General features: G+C 38.4%; 2 protein-coding genes across 7 annotated transcripts in view; one reads left to right on the top strand and one right to left on the bottom strand.

Annotated features, from left to right (window-relative positions):
* Nucleotides 1-17,198, top strand: part of LBR (lamin B receptor) — a 39,515-nt gene that overhangs the window by 171 nt on the left and 22,146 nt on the right. The window lies entirely within an intron of this gene.
* On the bottom strand, nt 706-16,442 carry LOC136782879 (monocarboxylate transporter 12). Of its 6 annotated transcripts, XM_066742628.1 has the most exons (13): nt 15,375-16,442; nt 6,539-6,693; nt 6,351-6,480; nt 5,402-5,606; nt 5,192-5,332; nt 4,894-5,082; nt 4,578-4,821; nt 4,296-4,500; nt 4,008-4,184; nt 3,691-3,913; nt 3,335-3,574; nt 2,683-2,808; nt 706-2,410 (listed from the first exon to the last, which is right to left on the bottom strand). In XM_066742628.1, exons 3-13 carry the CDS (start codon nt 6,465-6,467, stop codon nt 2,253-2,255), a joined length of 2,025 nt encoding a protein of 674 aa, XP_066598725.1. In that variant the 5' UTR covers nt 6,468-6,480; nt 6,539-6,693; nt 15,375-16,442; the 3' UTR covers nt 706-2,252. The 6 variants fall into 6 exon arrangements, with proteins under 6 accessions (XP_066598725.1, XP_066598733.1, XP_066598707.1 ...); XM_066742636.1 differs by lacking the exon at nt 6,539-6,693; XM_066742610.1 differs by lacking the exons at nt 6,539-6,693; nt 15,375-16,442 and adding an exon at nt 14,792-15,354.

A 17,198-nucleotide genomic window follows, 5' to 3' on the forward strand; every position in this document is an offset into this window, starting at 1 on the left:
TTTGGCTGCATGAAAAGCTCGCAAGGCGAGAGTAGATTAAGGGGATCCATTGCGCGTCGAGAAAGTACTTCCAAATTATCTTCTACATATTTAAAAATTTGAATATATTCATAGGGACCAAATTGGCTCGTATTGATCTGCTTAATTAACGTAAAGACTTATTTTTTGGATTAAAAAAAAAATTTTTTAAATCGGATATTAATAATAATATTTTATTTCCCATCAATAATTTCGAAAAAGGGAGCCTTTACGACGCTGCGCCAAACTTCAACGAGTAATTTAAGACAAACAAGAAGCAAATATTCCCATAAATGTTGAAGATTTTTTGGAAATATTTGCTTCTTGTTTGTCTTAAATTACTCGTTGAAGTTTGGCGCAGCGTCGTAAAGGCTCCCTTTTTCGAAATTATTGATGGGAAATAAAATATTATTATTAATATCCGATTTAAAATTTTTTTTTTTAGTCCAGAAAATAAGCCTTTACGTTAATTAAGCAGATCAATACGAACCAATTTGGTCCCTATGAATATATTCAAATTTTTAAAATTCTAGAAGATAATTTGGAAGTACTTTCTCGACCCGCAATGGATCCCCTTAAGGATACAGCTTTATAGTATATAGTAGTAGTGGATACGTACCGTTATGGTCAGACAATTTTTGTATGATTGGATAATAAACGATGATAATTAAGAAGTTAAGAAACAAATAATAGAAAATAATATAATCTGTAACAAATATATTGACATTGATTTTTAGTTGTACTTTGAATATGTAATATATATAAAGGGTATTATAATTCTAAACATTTTTGTTTACATGTGTATACACTTGATAATTCTAATTTTGTTAAAAAAAATAATATCTATTGTAAACTTGAAGAGATAGGGAAGCTCATAATCGAAAGTTAATTCCAGAACGTTGAAATACACGCGAAAAGTGGTATGTGTATAGCGTATTTTGGTCTACTACACGTGTATTTAGCCGACAATTTGTGGTGGGAATGAGAAGACTTAGTTTTGTAGTCCTATAGTTACTAACTATTCTCAGGGACTTGCAAGAATTTTTAAAGAATCCAAGCTCAAATCCGAGCCCTTCCAGTATACTTATTTCTCTCTAATCTTGCACAATAATGACAAGACTGATTGAATAAATTCGTTTGATTTGATATTATAAAATATGATAATTCTTTCCTATATAATAAGAATACATCTATACACTAAAATGAACAAGTGTTCTCCATAATATAAAATCTTAATATGTAAGGTAATCTCGATATTCGGTATATTGGAATATCAAAGCTAATATCTCAATGCACTTAATAATAAATCCAGGATCTATTTACATTTGTAGCATGATATATATATATATATATATATATATATAATATATAATATAATAATAAAATAGTCAAATGCTCGCGATTTTGTGTAACAAAGCGAGCATCGAATTGTAAATACCATACGAAATATATGTAAAAATATTAGCTTCTAGAAGCACAGTAGGAACGAATTAACAATATATTGACATTGGCAGAAATATTGTTTTACATTGAAATTGTACGCATAGGAGTACATACGCCATTTGACTTTGATACGTGTTTACTCATTTTCGTATAGACATTATAATAATACGTCTATACATATTGTGCAAAGTGTAACAAGATAAAGATAAGATACTGTCAAGAAAATCTAAGACATACACGCTGTACTTGTGGCAGTTGACTTTTTAAAAGATTCAATTACAGCTAGCTAAAAATACACCTCTGCTTGAAAAACACTCGCCGTGTCAAATATACATACACATTTTTTCCATTTAATTTACATATGACATTCAATTGTTATCTAGGGGGATTTAAACAATAGCTCGCCGCTATTTGTTCAAATGGGAAGGCACTAGGAAAACACGCGATGTTTAATGATCTCGTTTAATGATGACGAATGTTGGCGCATCAGGCTTTAATTGAACTTCTTTCTCATTCTTAGTCTAAAAATTGCCCAGTATTCACATGCTCCATTGATTTTAATCCTCCTGTTCGCCAGATGAAAGCCCAACGTAAATGCTGATGACTTTTCAAAGCAAAAGAAACAGAAATATAGCTCACGGTGGAAACTAACCGACTCGTATTCCAAAGCCAATTAGACGTCAGTCGACCATTCGCTACAAAATCGCTTACGCGTTTCAATGACTAAGAAACGCGAGATATTTAATGACGAACAGAACTTCTCCTAAACGACCTTGAGCATTCAATTTTGATCAGGAATTTATCGTGGTCTGCATTTTACTTTCTTGACGTCTCTTCTCCCACTGATTGATTCTCTTCAGAGGATAACAGATCACAGCCGAAATAAGAATCAACGAACCCGAAAGATAAAAGGATGCATCGTAGCTTCCGGTTCTGTCCATAAAAGCTCCTGAAATTAAAAAAATAGATTCCTCAATTTTCCCTTCTAAATTTTTATATCGAGAGACTCTATAAACACTCTTTGTACAATTTAGTGAATATAATAACAGCATCTATACAAAGTATTTAGTGGCAAAAGTGACCAAAAGTAAAAGACATATATCATATTGAAAAATTTAATTGTCATGTAGTTGGGACGTAATGGTACTTGAGAAAAATTTTACTTGGTCATTCTTGGCACATAATACCCATACGATATATCACTAGAAAATAATTCAATACCCGCAAGAGGCGCTCCAACAGCTGCTGCGATGCCTTGGAACAGAAGCAGTAATCCAAAAGCATTCGTCAAATTCTCCAGCCCCACGAGATCCACTACGATGATCGACCTAAGCGAGGCAAATACCGCTGAAAAGAGTCGTTAAACGAATAATGGTTAGTTCAAGCATAGAAAGTAGCAGAAATAATGCAAGGGCGATAAATATAATACACAACGCACCCAGGGCAATTACAAATGATAGATACGAGAAGAATAATGAATAACCATGTGCTCTTATATATATATTATCTCATTGTTTTTCATTGTTCGATGCTGTCGGAACAAACGTTTAAGCACGTGCGATATATCTATATATGCTATACGAATGAAACTTTTCCTTCTTTGTTCTCGACCAATTCCACTTCTGCCCGTTTGACGTTCCGATAACTGTATCTTAAATAATGGTCAGCGTTCCTTATCCACTTCTACTTGGTTATCAAGCAATAACAAGTAATTGTGCTCTATCTTGTTTCTGTAAGTTTTGGTCTAACGATAACCCAATTCAACACGACCTGTTTTGATGAAATCTCAGCGACCGAAGAAAGATCGCCTTTCAATTTGGCAATAGATACCAGATCCCCAGCGAGATTTACGAAATTTATCGTTTACACTTACAAATGCTTAGGCCAAAACTAGCTGCATAAAAGAATTGGTATTCTTCGGTGAGCGAGATTCCAGAGAGAATCGTGGCCAATCCACCAATACTTATGAAAGTATTGTTGACTACAAGTGCATCCACTCCTGGTATACTGCTGGCTAAGCCACAAACAACACGACCAATCGTGTTGCCAATACCGATCACAGACACCAGGAACATTGCAGTGGATGGGTCGATTCCAGCCATTGTTGAACGATCTATTGTAAAGAAAAGAGGAGAACTTTTATTTTTCTTATTTTCTGCACTTTTACCAGATCTAAATCGCTCTAAGATACATGTATACGGCAGTTAGTATAATAATCACGCTAAATACCTGGAAGATACATAAAAGGTGTGTAAAATCCCATCATGGTAAGTCCACCGGAAATGGCCAGGATCACGAAGGATGGACTTTTGAGGAGGCTGAGATCGAGCATCGTAGTCAGAATTCTTCTCACGCTTTCGGGGCAGAGGTAGCAACTTCCGCTTTCCTCTTCAGCTACATCAGTTGCCGTTGGTAATCTTGTGACCGACATGTGATAGCCTACCGATGATTGCTACGGATCAACGGCATTAAAAAAACCTCCTTTTAATATGACGTTAATTAATATCACACAGCTATATACTTGTATCTATAAAATTCCCTTGTACCTGCGATCTATAATGAGGTAGTCTGTTCAACGAGCCACCATAGAAGATATCGTCTCTGTAGAAGGGCCTCTGATGATCCTTGTTAACAGGACTCTTCTTGTACGTGATTTTCAGGGATTTCTGACTGCAATCTGAATCAGCTCGCAATCTTCGACCACTGATCGTATGCCTACGGATCTGTACTCAACAATAATTTGAATCATTATATAAATCTCAATAACTCCTCAGGATCAAAACCAAGCAACGAAGAAGAAGAAGAAGAAGACCAGAGTTCTATTAGGAACTTACCGTTGGTACTTTTCCATTAAGCCTTTCCAAATCGCCACTGAGCAAATTGTTCTCCTCCTCGATCGATTTAATCTCTTCGTTGCTGACAATGTCCAGTTCCGGATAGATCGGTACCGATAATCTCTTCTCCGAGGTGCTCAGTTTTCTTTCCAACGTGGCTTGGTCCACGTACACCTTGTGCAACGAATGCAAAGACTTTGAGGCGCTGTAAATCGTTACTATCTTTAATCATAGACGCGAAAGCAGGGGAAGTACGTAAAGAGACGATGATCAGATTCATACTTGACTATATTGGGACTGCTGCCCAAGAGCTCAGCCGCAGTGGGGTATTCGGTATTGTTGTTCGTGCCAAAGATACCACTCCTACTGGGTTGCACGCAGTGCAGCGATGCAGTCGATACTCCTTTCGACATTAAGGATGCTTTAGCCTCAATAGCTGCATTCTCTTGGGTAGCTTTTACCTTGATGCGAGAGGGCTTTAATGGCCGGAACATTGCGCCGAAAATTGCACAGTTCAGCAACATACCTGAAGAGAGAATTAGGGATTATTCGGGAATGGAGCTATTAACGTGCTGAGGTCAATGACCTCGATGCGAACCTCCGTGAAAAAGCAGCGTTTCTCTCCATCCAAAGTTTTTTATTAACAGATCTGTGATCGGTGCCAGGACGAACGCTCCGATTCCTGAGCCACATACAGCAATACCAGTTGCCAAAGCTCGCCATCTTTCAAAGTAAAAGCCTGTCGTTATAACTGCTGGCACGTAAATTAAACCCACTCCAATGCCACCTGGATAAGAAAGAGAATTCATGGTTTTCAAGTTTTAAAATTCATTTCAACAGCTTGTGAATGCATATATATCTATCTATCTATATTTATATATAGAAGAAAAGCTTACCAAGAACACCGTAGGAGATGTAGAGGTACTCGATGGAGGTGCTGAAGTAAGACAATGCAAAGGCTGCACAGCTCAAGACGCTTCCTGAAATTGCCACCAGCCTAAATCCGTATCGATTCGCCAGGGCCGATACAAAAGGACCTGTAAGAGGAAAATGTCTTGTTTTTTCCATTTGCCATTAAAAATTAGGGTGAAACATGCATGACTGACCCGCCATTAAATAAAATCCTGTTTGAAGCGAGTTCACCAGAGCGACTCTCGCTTTGGAAACTTGAAAAGCTTCGGCGATGTTGTTTAAGAAAACTCCAAAGCTGAATATGATACCATCGACGAAAAGGTTGCACATGAAGGATGCTGCTACGATTACCCAACCCCAGCCACCGTCGGGGGGTACGACCATCTCCACTTCGATGGCCTGCAGAAATTATTTTATTAATGTATTAATTAATAATACATTCTTTAATTAATATCGAGTAAAATTGATGAGTCCTATAATATTTTTGGCTTATCCTAAAGTAATATTGTTTATAAAGCAAACTGTCACAATTACCCATTCATAAACATCTTCAGGAGGCTTCGACATCACGCAAAAGTCATCTTGTTAATTAATTTATCAACATACACATTAATTAACATCGAATAAAATTAACGAGCCCCTATAGTATTTTCTCATCATCCCAAAACAACACTTTATATATAACAGGATTACCAGGTCTTAACGACCTTCAAAAGGTACCACAGCACCTCTCCTCCAACGCCATACAAAGATCATCGTTAGTCGCTTGAAAAAACATTGCAAAAACCTTGAAACAGCTGATGAATCACGCGATATTTACGGATTTTTCCGTTGATTCACTAAATAGCGAATGAAAAATGAAATCGTTTGATTAGGACGATCAGCGATTGCAATACTATATATATGCACTGTGGGATAAGCGATAAAAGACGAAAGGGAAAAAAAGGGGCGCAAAACTTGGCAAAGTGAGCGATCTGCCCCTGACCCACAACGAGACAACGCGTTTATCTATAAATTATGTCGCAAATATAGCGATAACGCTCCCTCGTTACGTATTTTCGATTATTATTGCTTCAGTTTGCCCCTCGGTCCATTCTAAATTCACTCGCGATGCACTTTTATGCCGAATTTCCATGAACGAACCTCATTGTTATTGTCGTTGATATCCTGAAGAGGCAGATCCTCGCTTTTGTTGCAGACACCGTTTGGCTGCTGATTCCTGGAATCCCGTTCACTGGCTTTGCACTCCGCCGACGTCATGGTGACCGGACGACTGAAACAAGTAAAGTCGTTGCACGACATTTAAATAACACACGAAGAAACAGTCCCACCTCCAGCCGAATCCTCAGTCCCGAGTTTCGTTCAAAGTGGTTCGCGATATCTTATACTTTCGGTCTAATTGAACAAGGCTCGATCGAAGCTGATGTTGGACAGTGTCCCGATAACAGGCAGGAAGCACTTTTAACACTGTGGCTCAAACCGTACACTATATATCACAAAATTTGTCAAACCGTGATGGCTATAGACTCAACTATATATATATATATATATATATATATTAGAACCGTTTCCCAGCCCCATTTATTTTCACTGCATCCTCGCTCAGCGTCTGTTTATTGAAAACGAAAATATTTTTAAGAGCTCCTCTCGCTCGACAAACTTATCTGCGAGAAACGAGTGATAATGAATCTTGCATTGAGTTGCTTACAAAATATCGACGATTCGACGGAACAATATTAGCATCTATATATCGCGAATAATAGAAAATAATTATTATAGATGACACAAGTGCTGAATCAACCTACGTTGCGCGACGAAAAATCGCTACTTATCAAAAGCAGCACGATTTTCGAGGACGTATCTGTGAATGTGGGTTTATGATTTTCATACGAATGGTCCGTCGAAAATAGCATCCATCTGTATACACACGAGCGAGTGGTGTTAATTAATGAAATCAGTGTAGAAAAAAACAATCGATGGGCCCACCTCGTAAAAAGTTTATCTACGTAAATATAGTAAATAGATTTAGGTGTAGCTACCAGCAGACGCTAAATTCGATTGATAATCAGTACACGTGGATCAAGAGTTGGCTTTGAGCAATCTTGTTTTCCGCGTTAACGAATCCCCCCCCTGCGTCAAGAGTTACTTTCAGTCGAACGAAGCCAGTCAGTCACGAGTTTCGTTTTCAATGTAATAAGCAACGGTATTTTCCGCATTCGCCTCCCGAAAACACGTTCCCACAACATTTTCTCCACGGATCGCGCTCCAAACTCCCTATAAACTTTACAGCTCTACATCGCGCGAGGTTTTCGTAAAAATAACCAAATTCACAAACTCTCCAATTTCTTTCCAAGATTGTGCAACTGCGTCGGATCGTTAATCTGTTTTCTCGTACACGATACGTGATTTAATATTGGCTAATGGAATTAGCATAGTTTATTTAAGAACAGTATTAATTTTATCGCGAGGATGATGTACAAAGCTAAGATTGTTATGAAATGTATTTGTTATGTCTCGTTTAGTGACTTTTTCTAATATTACGTGCAAGATAGTATAATATTATTGTTCGGTCGACGGTACCAATGGAGCCATCGTTATAGAACATGTACAAACACGTTGATTTCGTGTATTATTTTTGAGGAATAAGTCGTGCGACGTTAAATAAATTTTTTAGTAAAAACCGGAGGTTCGAGGATGAAGGCCCTGCAGCACGCGTCGTTCCAGGCAAAGATTAGGCCAACCTTGACCTTTCGCAAGCATCCTCCCTGACCTCCGTTTATCCGTTACATTCACCTCTCGGATAACGTGGTCCTGGAAACCGGTTGACAGGAAATTTTTTCAATGACCGAATGAGCAACTGCAGTATATATAAATACGTGTTACTCATACTGTGAACGATATACTATATATAACTGCGTGCTAAATTATTAAGAAAAACACAAATGCATTTGAACAAAGTGCAAGAGGCGAGAGAGCGTCGAGCGACGATGAGGAAATGCAAAAAATAAATTTAGCAACGAATGCACGGTCGCTGTACTATATAGTCACGTGTTTATACATTCCGATTTATACTCTTGACCTTGGACAACGCCCTTTCCAACGAGATACTTTTGGATTGACAGTAGTTTGGAATTTGTCGCTCGCATTCTTTTCTTCGTCACCTTTGCATCCCTAGACACACGGATTCCTGAATTTCGAACCGTGCTCGCGCACTCCTTACGCGTATCTATACGCATGTGTATATATATACTACTTGTACCGACGCAATCTTATCTTATCTTAATTTAAAATACATATCTATGTATATCGAATCAATCGATGCTCTTATCGAAGGTTCGCGCTGTTGGCATTTCAATCAACTTATAAGCGCCCAAGGTAATTAAGGCAATAATGACTCTCGATATAAGCCTCGTATTAATTAACTTGTGTACTTTCAATACTCTCACGCATGCGACGAATTAGAAAAAGCGTTGTAATAACACTGAAATTCAAGTATGTGTACTATATACACACAGGAAGTATATACTAGACATATATATATATATATATTAAAATTCCTACACAGAAGAATCATTGTAGGATCATGAACGTTTCGACAGGTGTTAAACGAGCCACCAATGTTTCAACCGAATAATGAGAAATAGTATTTGTACAAGGAGAACTCTTCAGCATGTATAGCAACCAATGAAAATTGAGACGTTAACAGGTTGGAGAGTGAGTGACAGGAGGTTACCACCAGTTGATCTTATTTTCTTACTGCAGCAGCAGTTTTTAGTACGAGTGACCAGATGAAAGTTGTTAATTAACGAATGAGTAACCACGCAAGGAATTAATATTTTTATACTCCTACGTTGCTAGTAGGCCAATTGCAGCATTGCAAGATCTGCGCGGGACTTTGCTGCAATTTCAAATGCTCTCCTCTTCTAGGCCGTCCCCTCGCGACTGTTTCTGTCAGTTGTGTCAGCACCAACTGCTAAGTACATATAATAGCACGCACGAGCTGCCGTGAATAATGACATATAAGCGGAATTCTGTAAACTCTGTCAATTGATAACTGATTCGTCATTTATTTTTAGATCGCGTCACACCAGTTTGCTTCTGCTCGAAAATGATAAGATACGCAATATATGTGTTATACAGTATCTTTATCCCCTGTCCCTCTGCCAGCTGCAAAGTTTCAACTCCGAACAAAGCGAGATATCGCGAAATTTACCAAAAATGCCATCAGCCTAAAGCAATATTGAACTTGTCCCGAAGAATCGTTCGAGGGGTCGTAAATAACGTCGTAAATTGTATTACATACCTTGTACGATAAACGCCTCGAGCATTGAGGACTGACTGATAACTGTGGTACACTATATATATATATATATGTATAGATGAGAAGGAGTTATCTAATCGATCTAATTTACTCGTAATAAATCATAGTAACTTTGTTGCTGATTATCCGCGACCTAACACGTACAGTCATAGTTTTAAAGATTCATTCAAAGAAATATTATGAATGCTTGGAGGAATCCGAGCTGTATCCAAGCTTTCTTATCTCTAGATAAAGAGGAAGACGAAAAAAGCAAGAAATAACAGAAAGAGAAAGTTTATAATTACCAGTGTCATTACTGTATCTTCGAGATACAAATATTCTATAAAACACACAGCGAAATCATAAATATTCTTTTTATCTTTGACAGGACTCCTTGCGCCTGCTAAATATGTACCTATACGTGTAACACGTGTTGAAAGTTCAGTTTATTTGCCATTTTCACAATTTCGCCAATAAAAATCAGTCGTTTAATCGTGAACACAATATTAGTCTATGTATTTTACAAAAGTTAATTAACAATTTTTATTGCAAATAGCGATTATGCATGAATAGATAAGCGAGTCACAGTGGACGTAACGATAATCGTAAATAAAAGGATAAAATAAATTGTACTTTCACACTCATCGTTGCATCAGTGATAGATTGATGACTGGCTGCAAAATTCTATTGAAGTTTCAAAGTTAATGAAAAGGAAAAAAAAGACGCGAGAGGGAAGAATTTTCCATAGCAAAAAAGTATAAAAAGAACAAAATTAGCCTAATAAAAAAATATATTATAAATAATTATATGTAGTCAAAAGCAAATACGAGCCAGATACACCAGAGTCACGTTTGTGTGCGTGTGACGCGTGTAACTATCACACTATAAATATATACATACGAATTCTACTACCAATTGTTTACCAACGTGCGTCGAAATACGCAGCACGAAGTGTAATACTTACGCATTGATCGGTAACCCGAATGTAAGTGAGAATAGCACAGCTTGGCCCGCCGAATGACCACTTCACTGAAGGTCTATTAAAATCCCACGAGGGTCATTGCTCGGCGCCTAATCTTCACGCGGAAATAAATGGTGCTAACAACGAAACCGACAGTGGCTGAGCGTCCTCGATCGATCAAAACGAAAATAAAATGAAGGAAAAAGAATAAGGCGAAAAATTGGAAAGGCCTCCGGAGCAGCCGAAGGCACAGTGCCAGTGATGGTAATAATGGTGGTGGCAAACAAAAGCGACTGGGAGATAGCGGTGGAGGAGTATTGCTTATTATAAATGGAATAGGAGGCGTGGAAGAGGAAAACGACTTATCTTCTTAGGGAAAGAAAAAGCTATTAACGCAGCACTACGCTATTTACAAGAACAACTCGCACCGTCGTCGCTTTGCCATACTGCCACTCGCCGACGAGGCACCACTCCGCGACGTAACCCAAATTTCAGCCCACTGCGTCACACTTTACGCTTCCGCGGATTATTTACGTATCGCCATAACGTCACGACTGCCAAAGTTTCATCATCCCCCCTCCCCGCCGATCCTGATCGATCGTCGTCCAATAACAATCGAGACGCAACTCCGTTGCACGAACGCTTCGCCCGAAACCCGACAACATTGTGGCGTCACGACGAAAATCAGCCGCGAGTTGAACATAACCTAAATAGGTTTCGCCGAAAAAATCCACGCGAGGCTAATAAAAGTTGGATAATTTGGGACCAAGGTGAGCAAACTCGAGAGAGTATCGCACCCGTCGCAGAGTTTGTATCGCTTGCCAATGATTCTTCTCGGTGGTTTGTGATGGTGACGATGATAATACTGTATAGCAGGGCTCGTTTAATTGGACCATGCTAACCAATAAGTTGTAGAGCAAAACGTCCATTGATCGAGACAATTCGTTCTTCGAACGAAGATAATTGCTGTCCTACCGCGTAGTAATCGTTGTCCTGTTCAATTAAAGCATTCGTTCAATTGATCGATAGTATACAATTTGCAACGGACCAATATGCTTCGTTTATAGGCATTCTCTTTTAATTGATGAGAAATCGCTCTAAGCACGCTTCTGTCCCTACTCGAATTCGTCCTTCTGTATAAATCGTTCGTATTGGTATTTATATTTAATATATAGTCTAATAAAGATGTCGAGTTTTGCTTTAAATTTTTATTTAAAGCACGTGGATATTTACTACGGTGTACACTAATTATAAGGAAGTATTTCCCTTCCAAGGAAAAAAATATTATAATTCATTCTAATGAAATCTTATCGTACACACCACGCGCACTCACGTTCATACTAATTGCTACATTACACAAAAAATTTAGTAGATAAAACTTGTCTCGATTGATACAAACAGTCGTTTGCAGCTATAAACAATTCTTTATATATTTGCTATATATGAATCTATATTTATGAGCAGTCTTAACGTACATGATTCTCTCCTCATGGTCGTGACACGCCTATAACGTTCGTTCGTATACATTATAAAGTTGTGCTGATACTTTTAAGCATGGCGTTCAGATTTTCATTACGCCAACTGTTCGCCTAGCTCGCTTCTTTTTTTATGGCTTCCGTCTACTCGACGTATTCGCTTTGAATAAGTCGTCGATTGCAAAAGGAAGCAGAGTGATATAATTGAGAAACCGAATATCTTCTCAAATTGCAGCTATTTTTAACATTCTTACTTTCGTCTCTTTCAATCGAGAGAGATGCTATTGCTACGATGTAGATTAATAAAATTATGATGGGACTCGTCAAACGACTTAATTACCTGCTTTTTTCGAATAGTTCGGATTACGCAAGGAGCAGCCCGATCGAAGCTGCTTAAAAAAATTATAAGCAATAAAGACGATAATTCAGTTTCATTCAACGACTTTTCTCGCTAAATTAAAAATCTAGCAAATTTCTTATTGTTCATAGGAATTATGAAACAATGTAAAAAACGGTAAGGGTATCATTTTTCGCGAAAGAGAAGACAGGGAAACTGCAGTTTTTATACAAGGCAAAATTTGCAATGCTTCGTACAAAAGTATGTATTATTAAAGATTATAATAATTATGTAACGCGGAGTAAAGTTAAGAACGCTTTTATAAAATTTCGGCAACGTGTAATTCGATCCACCATTCAGCATAAATTGACTTTTTACAGTCTTGTCATTCGCATAATTTCTGCCGAAAGTCTACCATTTATTATTGCTATAGCTATATATATTGGTTATTTCTTGACATTGGGTCGAGTTAATAATAATACGTGTAAGACGGGTCAACCAGTGAACTCGTTAGTCTAATGACCGCATATACCCAGCCGTTACATACATTATATACTATATATATATATATATATATATATATATATATATAGCATACATTTTAAGGTAGGCCTCGGTCAAGAAACGACTGACGGAATACAAATGTTTCTGCAACGGAGCTTGCTATTTCACAACGATAAATCGTTATCGTGAATGAAACGTCAAAAACATTTTTCAATGTAATAGAAAAAAAAACTGATAATTCTTCAAATATCGCATGAAGAAGTTGAAGAAATTGAAAAAAAAATTGATTGCCAAGGACTGTACTTTATATACATAATAATAAAATATTATTTTACAAAATAAAATTCTTTAAGCACGATAGAGAAATTTGTATTTTCTTCTCTTGTTCATTACTCTTGTCCCTATGGAACGTGCGTACACGCTCGTTGAGGATCCCGGTCGGGCGATCTGTGCACAAAGAAAATTCGAGCGAATTTACAGGCTACTACGAACCCCATTGTGTGACTTTGTGGCATGAATGACGCGTATATACAGTCAAAGTTAGAAGCTTGAGAGACACGCGTCGCGAGGCAGCAACAATCGATGACCAAGGCTACTAACCACGTGCTAACTGTACAAAAGCCCAAAGTTCGTACTCGCGCTATCTCTTCTGGCGGCAGCCTGTATTTTTATTTACCTAAAAAGTCTTGGACGAGTATCACCGCGATGCGACCGCCGCACCGGTTCGATCGTGTTTCATCCCGTTCATATCCTTTCTCGCGAGCCTCCTTTGACCGTTCCGGCCAGGCAAAATTGTCGAAAGTGTAGCCGAGCACGGTTCTATCACGAGATCTTCGCGCGATAATCGCGTAACACGCGCTATGCAAATTTTCCATTAGCCGCGAGAAGCGAGCTTAATGTAGAATGGAACTTGTTTTGCAGTAAATAAAATAACATAAAGTGTGATTATGCTAAAAACATGTTGTTGACGGTTCTAATTCTGTACATTAGAAAACTTGCCATTTTGCATTTTACAATTCTGATATACGTTAGAAAACCTGCTATGCGATACGCTGAATTTGTTCTGGACGCACGACTCGTTGCAACACTTTGGAGTGAAACTGACGAACGCAAACATGCTCCATTATTGCAGAAATTTTCCATAGCTGCAGAAAAAAATTGTTTTTCGAGATCGCTGCGCCACTTTATCATCTCGCCAGCGGGTATACTAATGACGCGCGTTGTATCCCGTGACGAGTACAGGGAAGAAATGGAAAAAAATAGAGGAATGGTCGACGGCGCCGCTCGCGAAGCCCCAATTGACTTTTAAATATCCTCAACGTAATCGCAAAGTACGTACGCGCGTAAATGCTAATAAATATATGGTATACACGTATGTGTACCTCAAACCGAATGTTAATCCTAAGTATTTTTAATTACCTCGATCGAGCTCTAAATAAGAGATAGGTACGCTCTTGACATTATTATAAACACTATGAGATAAACATATTTGCACGTCCACAGGTATTTTCTCCTTTCAGCTATCTCTCGAGAGAAGCTCATCGATAAAGTATTGTCCCGTATTCACGCGTAGCAAGATAAATTTCACCAGTGGCAGGAAATTAAATTAAATGTTAACTCTTATCATCCCACAATTATCAGATTCGTCCCGCTGTTGAAAGGCGGAATTTCAAGTATCCGTCGTGATTAGATGCCCGTGCCAAGAGACAAGGAGGATTTCCTTGGAAAAATGAGGAGCTTCTTTGAAAAGGGCAGATTAGAAGGAAAGTCGGAAAGAACACAGACATGCGTTTAGTTATTGTCTCTCTGCACGACACGATGATGAAACGCGAAAGAAAAATGAACACGTGCTCACGGCCACGTGCAGAGAATTGATTAGTGCGCATGCGCGGTGGCTCCGGGGACCGGAGGAGCCGGGACCGGCGGCGGGACCACGCGGGAGCCTGGCTTACGTACACACGCACACACATTTCTACAGCGCTTGAATTAACGAAAGTGCGATGTTACCTGGTTGGTAAGAGTCACTGTCACCGACTATCGAAATTCCACAGCGACTATCGCAAGGAGTTGCTTGCCGAACGGTGGCGGCAACGGAACACGCGTGTTCATGCGTCGCTACGAGCGCGTGCACTGATGGCAGGCGGCGGCGCCCCGGCTGATCTGATGACCAACAACCAAACCAGCGGAGCCAGACAGACGGACGGACGGAGGGACGCAGAGACGCGCGAGCGAACTCTCTTTTTTCGTTACTTCACGACCCGCTCCACCCGACTCGGCCCATTTCAAACTCCAGACACACTCCTGCATGTTAGCCTCCAGCGTCCCCGGATCCACTGGACTCTTCTCCGGAGTTTAGCTCGCTTGTTTGTATATATATATATATATATATAGTTGAGTTTTAGAGCTTCCAATTCTGCTCGCTGGGACAAATTTACGCATTTGTGTTTACATATGAAACGTTTCGTATCGCGTGGAATCGAGTGACCTCCAACGGTCGATTCGACAATGGGGGTTACACTTTGTTATGCGTTATGTTGTGTATCGAGTGAGTATTATATTTATTATAGCGTTAGAGTCAACATAAGCGTACCGTGTGCGCGGTGAATTTGGTGCTCGATCGGTGATAACAGCTCGGAACTGCGGCGACTAGCCGATAACCCGTTTGCGGGGACGTGTCTTATGTATATATATATAGTATAAGTGCGAGCGCATATATACACTGGCCACGGCTTCCGGGACTTCGGTACAAATCGTACTGCGGCGAAACTTTCTGACGAGTCTCGAGCGACCGAAGAAACGTAATCTAACCGGTGCGGGGATATCGTCTATATACTAGCTATTAATTACTTTCGTCAGGCTTAATCGACGCTTATTTAATTAAGGTTATGAGAGATGATGCGCAGAATAGGATCTCTATGTATGGTAGTAATTTTTATAAGAAATTTATACTTTCGGGTCAGAGTTCAGGTCACGGGTATATATACGGCTTTAACGATTGTTTCTATAATTAATTAATAATTTGCATTTTTATATTAAAAAAATTAAAGTCTCGTGAATAAAGAGTAACGAGCACCGTTTATTTAGGTGCTCGAGATTAGTCTGTTTTGTACGTTTCGCTTCGTCGAACTCGTTGTTCGGCCTATTCAATGATGATGCGCTTCTTGGTACGCTTATACGTAATTACGCGTTCATTATTTCATTGTTCATGTACCCTTAAAGCGCAAACAGGTTTCTTATATTTTTTTATTAAATTGATATCACATTTTTGTACGTAATTTCTTAATTATTTTTTGTGCTGAAGAAAACGTTTAATTCGAGTTACTATTTTTTTTTTAATTTGAAGTTATGTTTGCACATTCAACTTTGAAAGGTATAACGCTTGAAGCGAAAGAAAAGATATTTAAAATTAGCGCGAACTGGTAGAATTAATTTCGATTCGCTTAACAGCCAGAGCGGGAAATACAAAATGAATCACCGCGGAACAGTTTAGCGCTGCGTGTTACTACTACTGGGAAAAGTTTGTGTAAGCGGCACTGTGTAGAGTCTTGCAATTGGTCATCCCTTGTAATTAAAAAATTAAGTAAAACCAGTGTTATTATTTATCTTGACAGCAGGCTGTCTCTTAAAAAATCTACTCCCCCTCCCCCCTAGACTGAAATTTTAATCCGTAGTTTCGTGGTGTTATTAAAATTTAATGAAAATACACTACCTTTTGGATTTTTCTTAAGCTTGTTAATAAATTACATTAATCCGACAAAACAGCGACCTAGTATAATCTTTCCTTAGATCCAGTTTCCTTGAATGAATGTTTTCCAAACTTGTTTGTCAATTATTCATATTAGCAAATTAGAAAGACCAGTCTTGGATTTTAAATGAACACTTTATGATACAGGAATAGAGTTAAACTAGTTAAGCTGTTAACCAGTGTATGTAGCACAAGCAAACTGCTAATGTTATTAAAACTGTTAATTATACTCTTTAAAGTTTTTATGAAATTTTAATTAATGACAAGTAAGTTTGTAATTCTTCGGAACTATTTTGAAATATTATATAAATGAAGAATCAGTTGCAAATCATCATCCAGAAAAATCCAAGTAGAAAAATTGATTATTCGATTAAAATCATTCATCATAATGGTCCTCTAGCAGCTTTATCCTCTGTAGGCAAACCGGAAGTCTATTGAATATAAAACGATGACAAGTTTTGAGACGTCGTTAAGTAGCTAAAGATATTGTAGCTTCAGAGCCCAGCCTTGCTAATCATTTATCTGCCTTCTACTTGTAGCACAAGCTTGCAAATTGGTAAAACATTTTTATATTATTTCGTTTCACATACAGAGTGTTTTTCTAACGATAGCGTATCGGAGATTTCGTGTTATTTTATTATACCACTCAGTACTACTATCTCCGTTTAG

This window comes from Prorops nasuta, unplaced genomic scaffold (assembly GCF_024137725.1).
Source record: "Prorops nasuta isolate Cenicafe-Biocafe unplaced genomic scaffold, Cenicafe_Pnas_1.2 PNAS00002, whole genome shotgun sequence".
In the NCBI taxonomy this organism is placed as follows: Eukaryota; Metazoa; Arthropoda; class Insecta; order Hymenoptera; family Bethylidae; genus Prorops; species Prorops nasuta.